General features: G+C 31.1%; 1 protein-coding gene across 1 annotated transcript; it reads right to left on the bottom strand.

The window, feature by feature from the left end:
- Window positions 1-1,907: 1,907 nt before the first annotated feature.
- On the bottom strand, window positions 1,908-6,562 carry LOC132952843 (rhoGEF domain-containing protein gxcI-like). The gene is made up of 3 exons (XM_061025303.1): window positions 5,724-6,562; window positions 4,364-4,628; window positions 1,908-2,294 (listed from the first exon to the last, which is right to left on the bottom strand). Exons 1-3 carry the CDS (start codon window positions 6,540-6,542, stop codon window positions 2,002-2,004), a joined length of 1,377 nt encoding a protein of 458 aa, XP_060881286.1. The 5' UTR covers window positions 6,543-6,562; the 3' UTR covers window positions 1,908-2,001.
- Between the last annotated feature and the right edge of the window lie 10,866 nt (window positions 6,563-17,428).

Here is a 17,428-nt window from a genome sequence, read left to right as displayed (position 1 = left end):
AGCGAGTACTTGAATTTTACTTCATTGCTGTAAATTATATTATTATTTTTATCTGATCCAAAATTACTATAATATTATTATTGCTTTTTAATAATGGTTTTTTTTATTATTATTGTATAAGTATAGTATGCTGTTCATGATTTGTTAAGAATACAGTGTGAAAGTCCAATATATTAATACACAGGGCGTCCAGTGAGGATATATACGCATTATCCGTAAAGGGGGACGCTGAGTTCAAAAAAACCGTTTTTTTGCCAATTTACACAAAAAACAAATAGATTTACAATATATTTATTATTTCAGGAGACATCGCAATGGGTAAATCCTTGCGGGACATCCTGTATAATATAATAATATATAATGTTATAATATTATAATAACATTGTGTACCTATACAAATTTACGTTAGTTAAGGTTGGTCATCGGTTTTTATTAATGATTATAGTACTAGATTATATGGGTGATGACTGTTATGAATAGATAATAATATAATAATATGTTTTTTTGAAACGCAATTTTTGTTCAAAAGATCCTTTGTTCCACTCGATGAAAGATTTTAATTGCTCCTGAATTTGAACCGGATAGGTAATCCAACGTACACTATACCAATTATAACCAGATGTGCCTGCCATAGGTGACATTGTGATAGTAATCGAAGCGAGAAAAATATAACGGAGGAATGTAAGAAAATTATACAAAGGGATAATTGATGATGTAGTCATGAATATACTATACCACAGAGGAGGAAAGAATTTGGACCGATTTTAATAAAAGATATTAATATATTATATCAATTATTGAGTCTTGGACACTGGGAGAAACTGTCTTAAGATACATTTTTCAGCCCCTATAGGTTTGCTATAAGATGGCTCACATTTGCATTTTATTTTGGCTCAAGAAAATCAAATAATTTAATGTTTATTTATAGAGTTGCCACTGGTTGCTGAAGTGAAATTAAAAAAAAATTGGTACACACGTTGCTATTGGATTTTAGTATTTAATTTATTTTTTGTTATACAAATATACAAATGAAATCAATGCCAATATTATGATTGAAATGTATAAAAAAAATCATCGGCTTTAATGAAAGTTTCAGTTTATTGTTCTTAGAGATATGTATTTATTTATTTTATTTACTTAAACTTGCCGGTTTAATACAGTACTTGGTATTTACATTTAGCAATAATATACATATATGAATATATGAATACAAGATAAAAAGAAAAAAAATTAGTAATTTTATGAAAGCAACATAATCAATTAGATTTGTCGAAGGAGGTGTCTATATTATTTTCATGCCTCATACAGCGAAGGAAAGGTTCATTATTCGGGTAATTAGTAGCATAATATAATGGTACACAGTATGGAGTAATATGTTACGGGTAGGCAGCGCAGGAAATCTAAAGCTAATGTGTTTAAGGAGAGATGGAGAATCAATTATACTCGTAAATGAGGGTACTTATATAATATCATAAAAAAATTTCATCTTGCATGTGAATATGTGAATATGTCATATAAATGAAACTATTGTGTACAATCAATTTACGTCAAATGCCAATAACACGTAAAAATATCATCGAACATCGTTAATAGTTGTATAGGTAGGAAATATTCGAGCTAAAATGCGTGTAGTTGGTACGAGGTATCTTTGTATGATAAAAATATACAATTTATGACAACATGAATGAGCAATGAAAGAGTTAAAAACTGTAAATGAATATTAAATTTGAATAGTATGTAATAGCCAAAATTACTGACTGCGAAAACATAATAACTAATAAGTGATAAGTATATGCTTATTCCATTTGTCCTATCAATGTAGTCAATGCTGTGTTTTGTTACTATATATTCTTTTATCGACTAAGTAGAATTATGCAACAAATAATTATAATATGATCTCTACTTGAGTATAATTAACAAAAATATGATAGTTAAAAGACATTTGTACAATAATAAATAACGTTCAGTTACGTAAAAAATAAAAATAATTATTTCTAATAATCAGAAGTCATCGTCGGTGTAGTGAAGATGACGTTTGTAGGGTTCATAGCGATTCCGGCGGTTGTTAGCACGGTAAAATTTGCTCTTATTCATGTGTTCGGGTCTCCGCTCGTAGTACACAAAGTACATTGGATAAAATTCATTATCATTGAACTTAACGTAAACGTAACCGTTAGAGCTATTTGTCGTATCTGCACTATTGGGTGGTACAATCAACGTGCCTCCATCGTCGTATCTAGGGATCACGTACGTGTCTCTTACCAGTACGGAGCATATTATGATCACTCGTGCGTCTGCAGCCGTTCGCGAGAACAGAAAAAGAAAAGAAAATGGACAAATTGTTCTATTATTAAATAATATAATTGTATTATTAAATACTAAACGATAGTGCAAAAAAAAATGTGCAGAAATCATTATTTTCGAAGTTTATAATTTTTGGTTTTTACTCATACGCATGACGTTGCGGTTTACCACCGCATACCGCGTCTTAAACGCATTTTTATTTGTTTTTTAAGATACTACGAGTTAAGAACAGCACATAATCATATAGTTTATATTAGATAGGTAATAACAAAGTATGACTAGTAGACAGTAACCGCTCGCCAAACTTAAGGTCCTACAGATAAAAGTTATTAATTATTATGAACATCAAACGAAAATATTATATCTTATCTTTATCTATATAATCTATAGGTACTACTATATAAAATTGTAAGAGGTTTTATACGACCACGCTAACCGAGAAAACTATTGAACCGATTTGGCTGATTCTTTTTTTGTGTTCGTAATAATTGTCAGAACAAGGTTCTTATGAAAGAAAATTTTAGGAAAATCCACCAGAAAAGTAGGAAATAGGGATGTCAAAAATATAATAGTCGCGCCATCTGTCCAGAAAAAATTAAACTAAATAATAAAAAAGATTGAACTTTGGAAAATTCAAAAAGGTGGGTAAGTGGATGTCGCTCCGTTGTACAGTAGGTTATAAGTGGGTCACTGTACTGGATGGTGTTAAATTTGAACTCAAATATCATTGTATAAGAAAAACGGTCAGTCAGCCTATGATATTACCAAGTATATTTGATGATATTATTGTGAATAAAGTAATTTATATAACCTATTATTATTATTATTATCTGGGCAATGGAAACGTTAAGATAAGTTTTGAACACCATACACCGATTATTAAATAACAAGTTGAACAAAGTTTGAGTCATATAGAGTTGGTACCTACATTTACGGGCAACTAAGTGCACGGGATCAGCTATTTTTGATAAAAATAAATTTATCATTAATACCGCTAGAAACATTTCAATACGTTTTCATTAACCGTTTTATATATTCAATTGCCGATCATATTAAACGATAAAATTTAAATAAAAAATTATACATATCATTGTTCGGAGTCAAAATAAACAACCAATCACAAGTGAAGCTGTGACGGGTCGGCTATTACCTATATATATATAATTCATGTTTGTTTGTGTGTCCAAATTACCATGGCAACCATTTATATATTATTATTTTGAGATTTCCGATATATTTTTTTGTATCTAATTGGTTTCCATGGTAATATGTAAAACATATTAATCATATAGATTTGGCATTTTTAATGGGCAACAAAGTGCACGGTATCAGCTATTTAAATATATATAAATAGATAGATTAGTACACTGGGCAGAAGATAGGCTAATATTTAAAAAGTGATAAGACCAAACCCCGGGAGGTACTCAAACAGGGATTTTGAGATTTCTGATGAAAATTTTTGTTTATAAATGGCAACCACGGGTTTTGAAGCTATTATGATAATAATTATTGGTTGCCGGGTTTACACCTATAATTGCCTAGGTATAGTTAGGCATCATATAGTTATTTAATTTCTCATTAGATGCTCAAATGGATTTTAAATACAATAACAATACTAAAAAAACAGCCAAGTGCGAGTCGGACTCGCAAGACGAAGGGTTCCGCCCCCGACCAGTGTTATAATACAATATGTTGATAACACTACTTGTATTATAATATATTCTAATTTCTAACGGATTTTTAGTATTTATTGTTATAGTGGCAACAGAAATACATTATCTGTGAAAATTTCACGGTTCACGAGATATAGCCTGGTGACAGATGGACCCTTAGTCATAAGGTCTCGTTTCACCGTACAGAACCCTAAAAAGGTATAACATTTTAAAAAAATCATGAATACAGCTTTAGCAAAACTTATAGCTTGTGCCCCAAAAATTTGCCGCTTGAGGCATTTTCCACTTTCGCGTGGGTGTGTTGCATTTTAGTGATGAAAAGGGATGCGTATAGCATTTAATCAACAAATAAACGAATATCAATAATAAACAATACAATTAAATACTTTCGCTGTGGTGATTATCAGCGTAATAGTTGGCGTAGTCAGCGTTGTCGCTAAACGAAACACCGCGCCCGAACTTGTTGCGGTTGGTGCGTCTCCAGTCAAGTCCGCTCTCTAACGACTCTATTGCTCTGGACTCGGTGGTCACGTGGAACAGCGTTTTCTCCTGGACACTTTGGCCAACGTCCAGTTTCATTTCTTCTTCGCGCAGCAAATACATGCCGTACATCTGTGGGGCGTAGACATGACGTATCTTACTGATGTTGCACTGCAATACATGAGCGATATATGATTATATTTTAATGTTTAGAGAACATAATAGTATTTACTAACATATAATAATATGCTGTTCAGTTTGTTATCTAAAAGTAGTAATAGATAGTACAATACAACAAAAATAAATGCACCTATGTAAATAAAGGAAATTTAATTGAATATTTGAATAGTTGAATGAATATTTTTAAAAAGGAAAAAACTTTTATAAATCTAAAATATTCTATATATTTTTGTAAATATTATGACACTCCCATTTAATTATTATTATTTTATTACATTTTAGGTTTGAACGCCGTATTATTGAAACTACAGGTTTTGTGTTCAATTATTGTCATAACTTATTATCATTTACTAAAAATGCAATTTGTATGCACGAAAAATCATTCATTTGCTATTACTGAAAAGATCACCAAAATATAAAAAAAAAAACTACAAACTTGAACTCACTAGATTATAGAACAGATTTTTAACTTGCCTAGCTATAAATAGAAGACATGGACACAAATATGCAATTTCTATAACTTCTCATATCTACTTATGATATTAGGTATACATAGTGAAACGCATTGATTATAAATACTAGTAATTTATTTATACTTATTTATCATCAATTACAATTGACAATAATTAAATACTTAATTGTTACCAACATTAATAATTAATATTTTAGTGTTTACTAAATAACACCGAAAAGTAATAAGTAATGTTTGCTGGGCCGGGCCGACGCGGTCCTTAAAAAGCTCGGCCCGTAGTGACATTGGACCGGACTGGGCCCTTGAAATAAAATAAAGGGCTGGACCGAGCTTTTTAAGTCTTGGAATTTTATTCCGGGCCAGGCCTGGGCTTCTTTTTGTACAATTTTTCGGGCCGGGCCGGGCTGGACTTCAAATAATAAATCAAGGGTTGGACCGGGCTTTTTACAATTTTAGCATTATTTTCGGACCGGGCCAGGGCTTTTATTCCACAATATTTTTTGGACCAGGCCGGGCCGAGCCTGAGGGTAAAATTGATAGACCAGACCGGGCCGAAAATTTACGGCCTTGCGGTCTTTATTATACAGTTACTGATAAATCGTCACGGTACTCACGTTTGGAAAGGTTTTTAGTACGAGTTGTTTAATTTGATTGTAGCCATTTATGTTCAATTCACCAAGCAGCGGACGGTTGGCGTTATTATTGCATGCTGCTAACAACGAGGCACGTTCCAAAAAATGACCCGCGGCGTGTATGGTAAACATCGACGCGCAGCTGGTGTCACTGCTACTGCTGGAGTCCATTATAATAGTGGGGGCGCTGGTGTCATCGCTACTGCTGGAGTTCATTATAATAGTGGGGGCGCTGGTGTCATCGCTACTGCTGGAGTTCATTATAATAGTCGGTGCGCTGGTATCATTGGTAGTGCTGGAGTTCTTTATAATAGTCGGTGCGCTGGTATCATTGGTACTGCTGGAGTCCATTATAATAGTCGATGGGCTGGTGTCATTGCTACTGCTGGAGTTCATTATAATAGACGGTGCGCTGGTGTCATCGCTACTGCTTAAGTTCATTATAATACTCGGTGCGCTGGTGTCATTGATACTGCTGGAGTCCATTTTAATAGTCGATGGGCTGGTGTCATCGCTACTGCTGGAGTTCATTATAATAGTCGGGGCGCTGGTGTCATCGCTACTGCTGGAGTTAATTATAATAGTCAGGGCGCTGGTGTCATCGCTACTGCTGGAGTTCATTATAATAGTCGGTGCGCTGGTATCATTGGTACTGCTTGAGTTCATTATAATACTCGGTGCGCTGGTGTCATTGATACTGCTGGAGTCCATTTTAATAGTCGATGGGCTGGTGTCATCGCTACTGCTGGAGTTCATTATAATAGTTGGGGCGCTGGTGTCATTGATACTGCTGGAGTCCATTTTAATAGTCGATGGGCTGGTGTCATCGCTACTGCTGGAGTTCATTATAATAGTCGGGGCGCTGGTGTCATTGATACTGCTGGAGTCCATTTTAATAGTCGATGGGCTGGTGTCATCGCTACTGCTGGAGTTCATTATAATAGTCGATGGGCTGGTGTCATCGCTACTGCTGGAGTTCATTATAATAGTCGAGGCGCTGGTGTCATCGCTACTGCTGGAGTCCATTATAATAGTCGATGAGCTGGTGTCATTGGTACTGCTGGAGTCCATTATAATAGTTGTCATGCAAAACTGCTTTGAAAAAAAAAATGTTTATATATTTTCCACTTCAAGGAAAAAATGTGAATCATATATATTTTTATATTGTTTTATTATTTTATTTATTATATTTATATTTATATTTATATCGTTGTCGTGGTTACAATAGAATTAAAAAATCACTTAAAATAATAATCCAATGGAAAATAAAAAGTTGTATCCTGCCTAAGAACATATAATATGTTAATATTTGAGTTTTTATGGCTAAGTCTTGAAAATTCAATACAAGATTCTCTGATCCCTCAAAAGTATTCTCACTGTAGAAACCTAAAAATCTAAAAAATAAATATTTCGATTATCTAAAAATAGATGAATTATTTCCACATTTATAGTTCAAATTTGGATGAAATCAAATAATTAAATGAAGAACAACGATGAATTATTAATCTGGAATATATTTGTTAAAATTTAAAAATAATATACTTGGGGGACTTGAAACTTTTACCTATGCACACACATAATAGAATGGTGTGGGGTCTAGCCCATGACAAATTCCATCATTAGAAGTGGACAACTTTCCATCATTAGACTAAATTGCAACATCGTTACCATCATATAATGACAATGAGGATTGGATAGAAAATGTCCAATCTGACATTAGTACATTACTAATGGGTATTACAATATACCTATAATACTTGTGTGGATATAGGTAGCTTACCTATAGGAAAAGACTGAAAATTACCTTCATTTGCACTAATAAGGTGTGAGCCGTGAGGTAATCGAACGCAGCACACATAGGTAGGTACCTAAAAATATTATTGTCCTATTTAATATGCTAACGAGCTGTTTTTACATTTCAAACGATAAAAATATGAATCATGTAATATATTAATCAAATCTACCTTAAAAATACATTCAATACAGTTATTATGACTGTATATTGATATTAAGAGATATATTATTATCAAATAGCCCGGGTAGGTATTATAAATTGCATAAATTACTTTCTGATTTTTCTTTTTTTATAATTCCCTGTAAAAGAGTAATCCGATAATATTGATAAGGTTGAGTCTCGTGTGAGATTTATCCTCTTATTAATCACCTCACGATAGGTATCATTCTAGGACTCTAGGTCATGTAAAAAGTGGTAGGTAGGTACCTGTCTTTGTAGACATTTTGATATGCGTATGTATTAATAATAATATTATCATAATATTTACCACAGAAGTAAAGTAACGTGGAAGTCCATTTTTTAAATATTGAGTTAGTTCCATAATCAGAGTATTCTTTTTGTGACCTTTTTAAAGGTATTAAAACGTAAGTCCAACATACAAAAAATTCATAGATAGTAAAAAGTATATTAACTTAAGCTCTAAACTATGATAGAAGTATTGAAACTTATGTCCAGCGTGATACATAAGATAAATAATACAAAATACTATTTTTTAAGTATACAATCCGTAAATCCATGGAGACAAACATTTTTGTTTTGTCTCTCCTGTAAAATTTGCTTTCTGTGACTTGCGTTAGTTCACTTCTGTGGTAACTACAGACAGATAGGTATAAAGAAATAATATAATTGATAAATTAACTACTAATACACACCTATTTTTAATTTAATTACCTACTGAAAAATATCTAGGGTGTTATTATATTAAATAATGATAAATGGGTTTTTGTACAGCAGTTCCTAAGCTTAAAATGTGATATTTATTAGTACTGTTAATTATTCTTTAGTACATTTTGAGGAATGAGGTTCAGATGTTGGGTAAGTTATTTATTTTGATATTATATATTTATAATATGTATTGTTAACATAAGTTTCGTTTATGTTAGTATAATAAATAACATAGAAATATAATTAGAAAAAACTAGAATTATAGAAAACCTAATTGTTTTATGTATGACATGTTAGAGCTCAAGCAACTCACCTCAGTTTAGATTTAAATTACGCATATTATTATAATCAAATTCTGATTTTTGGAATTTTTAGTGTAATAATTATAGACGCTATTTTTGAAAACTTAGATTTTTCACAACATTTAAGGAGTATCCTGTGGTGACACTAACTTTAATTTTTCTAATCGGAACCTACATGTGTTAATGCGAATTGTGGACCAAATGATTTTTCTGACCATTTTGATGTACCTACAGTATTCAAAATTCGATCGAAATTGTCTAGTTATTCTACTTCAAATACAAAGAATAATAGTCTATAATAAAAGGATATTATTTAATTTTGTTTTGGAAATTATTGGGTGCAATATTAGTCCATAACTATTTTATTATATTACAATTTCCTGAGTAGGAATAAAATCTATAGTAGTAATTATTAACAAATATTTTATACTGCATGCTTAATTATAATTACTGACATCATATCCGTTTACAAACAATTGATCAGACTATTAAAGTATTTAAAGATGAATAAGTCAGAAATATTTAGTCAACATTTTCAGAAAAATCATTCGATTCACAATTTGCATTAAACATTAAAGCATGTATAGCGAGTTCTCATTTGAAAAACAAAAGTTGGTAATTGAAATCGGCACAGGGTAAGTACTTCTTAAGTTTTGTGAAATATCTATATTCAAAAATAAAGGTTTTAACTAGGTACAATTAAAAATTCCATAAATTGAAATTCCAATATAATATATGCATAGATAATTTAAAAATAATAACGGGGCGAGTATGCTTAAAATAACACCTTGTTTATATTCATGTTTCAAGGTTAAATTTTTGTATTTGATTTATATTCTAATATAATTACTTAATTAATCCTGAAGCAAACGTTCCAGTTCTGATGGCATAATATGTAGGCACTGCGATGGCATAGACAGAGCTAACCCAACGTTCGAATCAGTGAAGACTGAAGACTGGCTGAATGTTGTTATTGTTTGGCTCCTGGCACTCTTACTATTATACTATTGGCGTGTCTTACGAGTTTGCGCGATAGCTGTTGTTTTGATTTATGGTAAGAGTACATGGGTCCAATATGTGTTTTTGTATATTTTATCATGGTAGATAATCCTAGAGTACATTATATATTAATTTATTAATTTAATTATTGTATCATTAAGTAATGTGCTAGGGTACAAGGTATGATACGGTGATACATCTAGAATACATGTTCGCACCGGGTGCGGTACAATAATAGACCATGCGCCCGGTCAGCGTATATTTATGCGTGATACTCACCGACCGAATCATGTGTCAGGTATAGCGACTCAGGAGAAGTGGACGGGTTCGCCGATCAAGACTCCGAGTGCTAGTATATGCGGTGGGTGTGTAGGTGTGTATGTGTACTTGGTAATGAACGAAAATAGGTAACTCTGGCATAAATGGTATAATAAGGAGATTTAGTATGTTGAGTTGCTGTTTTAATGCACAATTTAAATAATAACGGTACAAAGTATAATAATTTACAGCAATACAATGTTCTCAATAATGATAGTGGATAATTATAATGCGCGGCCCTTTTGGCCCGGCGGAATAATAATTTATAGGTAGCTCTTTGAGCTGTGACTCGTATAAGTATAATAATATGCCTAATGGCTGAACAATATAGTAATAATAAAAAAACTCACAGATTGTCGGTGCTCTGCTGGCCAGCCGCTACCTGTGTGCTTATAAAATAATACTAAAATCGACAATTAATAATATAATATGGCGATTCGCGCCTTACACAAATAATAATATAATTAGCAATAAATCACACTTAGGGCCCTCAGGGCTTACTGTTTACGAAAACTCGGCGATAAGCACCCACAATAATAATAATATTACAATAACCTAACCGCGGCGACGACGCGGCACGTAATTATAATAATTTTTTCGCCTTGACATTCGCGACCGAACTGGTATTGCGACCCCGGCGGCCTACGTTGACCGATGCCGCGTCGTGGCGTAATCTACATAATATTTTATAATTATTACCTACACCACAATTAAATAAAATATAAAAACGATATAATTGTTAAGATCGTGTGCGTGTGTGCGTTGGTCAATGTGTGAGTGTAGCGGCGCGAACAATACAACAGTGGCATATTTAATATTATTATTGTGATATTTAATAATTAATTAGGTAATAATTAGGTATTATGGCATAACATTGTGAATAGCATTCCAATATTTAAGCAAGTATGAGTGTACAAGGTTACATGCATCTTAATATTATATTGTACGCCTAAAATTGCTGTAACGTGCCAATATTACGTCCACAGGAGTTATAATATTGCCAGTATTTGAAAATGTATACAATCAAGTCGTATTGATTGATGCATTGTTGACGTAGTCGGATTACCTACTTGGTGGCTACCTACTACCTAGGTACCTGGTTACACTTTCAGTCGATCATCGCCGGGTCCGCAATCCACTGCGGCTTCCACCGTCCTCCGTCTATTAGTTTAAGGTCAGTGTATAATACGCTATTTTATTAGCGCATTAATATGAATATGAATATTATAATTTATAACTATCATTTTTCGTTTATTTTAAGTAGTCTTCGGTGCACATTGGCAGCGCTGATTGCCAACGGACTTTAATCATACTCACCATTATTGTTATTATTTTTTGAATTATTACGAGACTATAGTGGCCACTGACGGTTCAGAGTCGCAGAGATTGAGAGATCGCACACTGTCTACACTTTATAGGTACACATCGTGAAACGTGAGTACGTGAGTACTGTAACAACGCACTGATTGCGAGATGTAGCCACGGTTAAAGATAACCATTATATCTATTCATTTCTTGCCTGTCACGTCAACCCTCTACCTCGGCTAACGATAAAATTAATTTTTTATGTCTACAGATGTATACAAGACCCGTCGAAACAAAAGACAAATTTGTTTGCTCTATCCGTTAAAGTTACAGTTAAAGCTTGTGGCTTATCCGAGGAAACTATGAGGCGTATATGCAAAGAAAGTGAAGATAGTTTGAATAATGTAATTCCAGAACAACGATGGCCCTTCATTCAAGTCTCCACGTAAAACGTATAAACGTGCAAATCCATTGACTGAGTTAGATGATTTTGATACAGATATAGTACGCGTACGTAGACCAGTGCATGAGTTCTGCGACAGAGGGTTGTACCCAATAGCTCTTAAGATTTTAACAGAAGTGAAGAAAAAGTGTGTTTGGGAAGGCTCTCTTAAGTCGATGCGTTCGGTTTAAAGGAATTTGAAATTTTATAATGGTAAGAAATGTCTCATGAAAATCTTTATAAAGCTTTATATACACTTAATAATATATAAATTAGCACCGTACAAAATATATATGAATATTTTGACGAGTTTGATAATTTTTAGTGGGTGACCTCCACATTTACCTGTGCACGGTCATTAGTCATTACTCATTACATTTAACGAAGGAAGTCGATTTAGGCTAGAAATTGCGTATAAATCCGTCTCCGGTAAAATTATTGTATCTTGGCCGTGTAAAATTGTTTCCAGTTTCATTTTGCCACTATCGTCACAGTATGTGGTCCCTAAAAGTAGGATGGGACGGTGTAGGATTTCGTCGACAGATAAATAGAGACTAATAATAACACTTTATTATTTTTTACAGTTTACCTTCATTAGTGGATCGATTGGCGTAATAATTTCCGTAGTCCACGCCGCAGCCAAACTTTGCGCGTCTGGGGAGCCCCCAGTCGAGCCCATTCTTTAGAGACTACAAAGCTCTGGACTTGGCGGTAACGTGGTAAAGCACCAGCTCCTGGGCATCATATCCGCCATTAGCTAATCACATTTCCTCCTTGCGTAAGAGGTACATTCCGTATATCTGTTGACTCGATGTATATTAATGGTGTCGCGCTGTAATATTATAATGTTACACGAAATATAATGATACATTTTATACTATATTTTAATGTTTAGTAAATAATATTACTAATATTAAATAGGGCTAGGATTTATATGCAACAGTATGTTTTTCTTGCGAATTCTGATTTTAGATTTTGTCAGTAACGTCCACGAATCACCTCATGATGAGATAAATGGTGGTATTTTTATTTTGCATGTTTTTGCATATTTTGGATGAAATGCATATTATTGCATATAATGAATAAAATGAATATTATTGCATATTTCGATTATAAGAATGCGAAAAATGCATGTTTAATAGTATATTTCATAGAACTTGGTTTTTTTGTCAAACATAAATTTTATTTTAGATTCTAAGCGAAGCGATGAATGATGTAGTGATTTTACAATGATGTATGTTTTTTTTTAATTTTTTTTTATTTTTGTGTCTGTCATCACCTTTTAGGACAGTAAAAGTCTTGGATTTTCTTCAACAGTAACTTTTCTGATAGGAAAGTGAATCTAGTTGGTACTTTGGGGGGTCAAAAGTAAAAATTTCCCAGTAGTTTTCAAAAGCGACGTGAAAAACAAAAGAAAAATTAAGGAAAAACGGGAATTTTTACGCGAAATCTGTTTTCTAGAAAATCAATTTTGGTTTTTAGTGTAACTTTAAGACAAATGACCGTAGAGACATAAAATATTGACTGAATTTTTATATTAGCATTTTCTATAAACCATATCTGTTGAGTAAAAAAGCTTAAAAATTTAATAGAAGGCACCTAGGTTATTGTTTCAAAGGCAGATGAAAAATATTAAAAATCCTTAGTCACAGTTTTATTTATAAGCATTTAAAGTTAAAATTTTGACAAAATACTGAAAAATCACGAAAATCAGCAAATTATTTTGAGTTGAGAATTCATAAAAATTTTTCTTTTTAAATCTAAGATTTGAAAATGTAATATAAGATTACTCATAAGTTTGTCTACCTTTATCAAAAAAAAAATGTCTACAAGAAACTTAAATTAAATTTTTATGAGCGTCTGAAATTCATATTTTTACAACATTTGATATTCACTTGATTTCTCATGTAACAATTTTCTTATTTTATTGTAATTAAAAAACGAATGACTGTAGATACTTGAAAATTTCACTGAATGTTTATATTTGCATTTTCTATACACCATAAAATTTTGAAAATATTTTGACTCTTTTTGAGCTGTTTACAGACATTGTAGGTTTTCAGTTTTTTTAGTTTTTTAAGTTCAAATTTTGACAACATTTATTAAATTTATAATTTATTAATTATTTTGTAGTTGAAAATGTATAAAATGTTTAACTTTTATGGCTAAGGATTGAAAATTTAAAACAAGTCTCCACGTAAATAGGTTATATATAATTATATAAATTACTTTATTCACAATAATATCATCAAATATATTTGGTAATATCATAGACTGACTGACCGTTTTCGCTCAGAATAGTTTTCTTATACAATGATATTATATCATTGAATTCAAATTTAACACCATCCATTACAGTGACCCACTTGTAGCCTACTGTACAGCAGAGCGACATCCACTTATTCACCTTTTTATAAATACAATCCTATGGTACAATAGATAATATGCGATAAAAGATTGAATAGTTTGACATTCACTTTCGAAAATTTGAAATGAGATATTGTGGTCGTAGCATGTAACACACGTAGTGAATGTGAATTATAAATTTTATTTCTAAATTATTTTATTTTATTTTTTTCTCAACTATATTATATTAAGGTGCCCGGTGCCGATGCCATTTTGTCCTCAAAAATACATTCTGCGGGAATAACGATACCACCTTGTAGAATCAACCAAATTTCATAATTTTTTTTTAACTGCTAGAGGGAAAGATTTCACAACCCGCATCGATCTCTGTTTTTCAATATTTTACTCTCAAACTTTATAATATGTCTAAAAAAATACAAGATAAAAAGCATTTTTTATAAATTTTTTAATACAATTATTTGAAATAAAATACAAAATCAGAGATCGATGAGGGTTTTAGGAAGTCTTCTTCTTTCAGATAAAAAAATTGTCATCAAGATCTTACGATTCTACAAAGCTTGAGAGTTATTCCCGTAAAGTCATTTTTTCGATATAATAAACCCTATAACCCCCCCTCCCCCCTAAATAGGTATCGAGTAGTGTAAAAGTGTTATAATTGAGGTGGCAACTAAAATATCAAATTTAATTTGAAAAATTTGAAAACTGGCAACGTGATCCTTAAGACAAACAGCCAATCACTGATGTATTTCAACGAATAAATATTTTTTTGTAACTATATTTTTGTGTTTATCTTATAAAAATTTAAACGCATATTTTTGCATATTTTCGTAAATAAAATGCATATTTTACCGCTTTTTATTGCATACGAATCCTAGCTCTGAACATTACTATTGATTAACCAATCAAATTCGTTAATATATAGCTATAATAATATAATATACTACTTAAGATAATAATTCATAACTAAACACATGTGGGCAAGTGGGTGTCGCTTTGCTGTAGTGATGTACAGTAAGTTACAAGTGGGTCACTGTAATCGATTGTGTTAAATTTGAATTCAATGATATAATATCATTGTATAAGAAAAACGATTCTGAGCGAAGACGGTCAGTTAGCCTATATGATATTACTAAGTATATATTTTGTTGTTTATTTAAATCGACTACTTATCGTATAGGTACACAGACAAGGTAAAAATAAAAAAAAGTACACTCCATTGTAAAATCCATATAATCATCGCTCCGCTCACAATCTAAAATTCGAAAATGTCCAATGTTTATAAATAGGTGAAAAACAACAAAAAAATAAAAATAATTTTGTTTCTGTACTAAAACTTTTTATTATTTATAGGCATTCGAAATGTTCGATAGATTATGTTGTTACTTGTTAAAGGCCTTCGCAGCTATATTACTTATCGCAGTGACCGAAATCCAAATAAAAGTAAACGTGATTTTCTAAAAAAATCAGTGTCTCCCTAGCTCAATTGGATTTTTTTTTAGAAATATTGAATTTAAAATTTTTTAAATCTAAATTTTGTATCACAATTACGTCTTTTAATGTTAGGTAATAACTAGGCTGGGCAAGTTAATGATTTTTTTTTTTTACTCAGTTAAGTTAAGTTAATATGCACCAATGACAAAAAGTTAAAAATTAAAAGTTAATTTAACTATAGGTTAATTCGGTTAAGTTAAAAGTATTTATTAAGTGTTTATACTTCATGCAGTATTTCCATATAAGTTAGATTCGAATGATATACATTTTCAACTTCAAACAATTTACGATACTTATTTTTTGACATGAAAACGAAATAAACTGAAATAGTGAAATATTATAAAATAAAAACAAAATAAATTAACTTAACTTACTTCTTAAAATGAAAAATTAACTCGTTAATTAAAAAAGAAATTTAGTAAGTTAACAGTTAAGTTAATGAAAAGCCAAAAGTAACTAGTTAAGTTAAAAAGTTAAAATAAAATTAACTTTTTAACTTAACTTTAACTTTTTAACTCGTTAATTCCCAGCCTTGGGTATGAATGATGTAAAATATAATAGTACTAGTTCAATGATAGACTTAGTTCTTTCTGCTTTAAATAATATATCTGTAAATAAATCTGCTAATCCTCTTATTCCATGTGGTAGTTATCAACCTGGCATACTCATTTATTTTATCATAATTATTAATAAACCCATTTGAATATAATTTATGCATACCGAATATGGAATACTGTAATACTACAGGAATATGTAGGCTTATTTAAGAATGAGTAGGTAATAATAATATATAATATTTTATTTATTTATTATTTCAAATAGATAAAAAATACCTACTATGGAATTTAATATATTAAGCCAGTCGGTTGAATGTATCTACTTGGTTTTTGGTAATTCAGTTATTTGAATTTTTATAATTTATTTAGTATTTACGATATACGACTGATAAACATTGTCAAAACCGTTAGTATGAAATAAAGAGCAAATAGCTACAGGACTCATGTTTGGTAAAATAAAAATATGCTTTATTAATCCATACACAGGTAAATTAGTTATTTCATTTAAATCTATATAATAATATGTAATATAATTTATGAATATGTATGTACAATAGGTATTACAATACCAGCTAGGTATATCGACTTTAAGTGAAAGTTTTTTTTCTGATAATAAATTATTAATGAAGTTAATAAACACCAGATTGCGTTCAACAATTAACCAGTATTTACCTACTTCAAATTTAGAACTATTATCATATGAAATAGATTTTGTAATAAATATTGATAAAACGATTAATTAATATGCAAATACTTCAAGATGCATTATTCAATTAAACAAAAAAATAAAGAGTTAGCAATTGTGGTTTTATTCGGATAAATAAAATTATTATAATGGTAGGTATATTATGATTATTTTATACCTTTGATTTCTCAGCTCTGTTATTTCTATGTTAATTATAGTATGGTGTGTTTACCAATGTTTATCAATATATTATTAGTAATGATCATATTTATTATTTCTATTTAATCCAAATACAATTTGGCTACTGCAGCTAAATTTGTAAGAAAAGTTAATTAGTTAGTTGTTAGTTGTTACTTGTATTAATATTTATTTACTACTTAATATATATCCGTTATAGTAATATACACCTAAACTATTTATTTATTTTTTAGTTGTTGGGGGTACTTTTCCTTTGAAATGGTTCGCCCTTAATAATTAATCCTGTCACCACACAGTGAGGTGGGCTATTGTTTTAGGTAGGAACATGAGGAAGAAGTCAACT

The sequence above is a fragment of the Metopolophium dirhodum genome, chromosome 9, assembly GCF_019925205.1.
Source record: "Metopolophium dirhodum isolate CAU chromosome 9, ASM1992520v1, whole genome shotgun sequence".
Classification (NCBI taxonomy): domain Eukaryota; kingdom Metazoa; phylum Arthropoda; class Insecta; order Hemiptera; family Aphididae; genus Metopolophium; species Metopolophium dirhodum.
Note: the sequence above shows the minus strand (reverse complement) of the source record. Positions and strands in the feature narration are given on the sequence as shown.

Excerpts from the sequence above, each read along its gene's own strand:
- LOC132952843 (XM_061025303.1), bottom strand. The coding sequence starts at position 6,542 with ATGGACTCCAGCAGTATCAATGACACCAGCGCCCCAACTATTATAATG. Across the intron at positions 4,629-5,723 it reads TACTAAAAACCTTTCCAAAC|TGCAACATCAGTAAGATACG; the intron begins GTGAGTACCGTG and ends CATGTATTGCAG. Across the intron at positions 2,295-4,363 it reads TGATAATCACCACAGCGAAA|ACGCACGAGTGATCATAATA; the intron begins GTATTTAATTGT and ends GAACGGCTGCAG.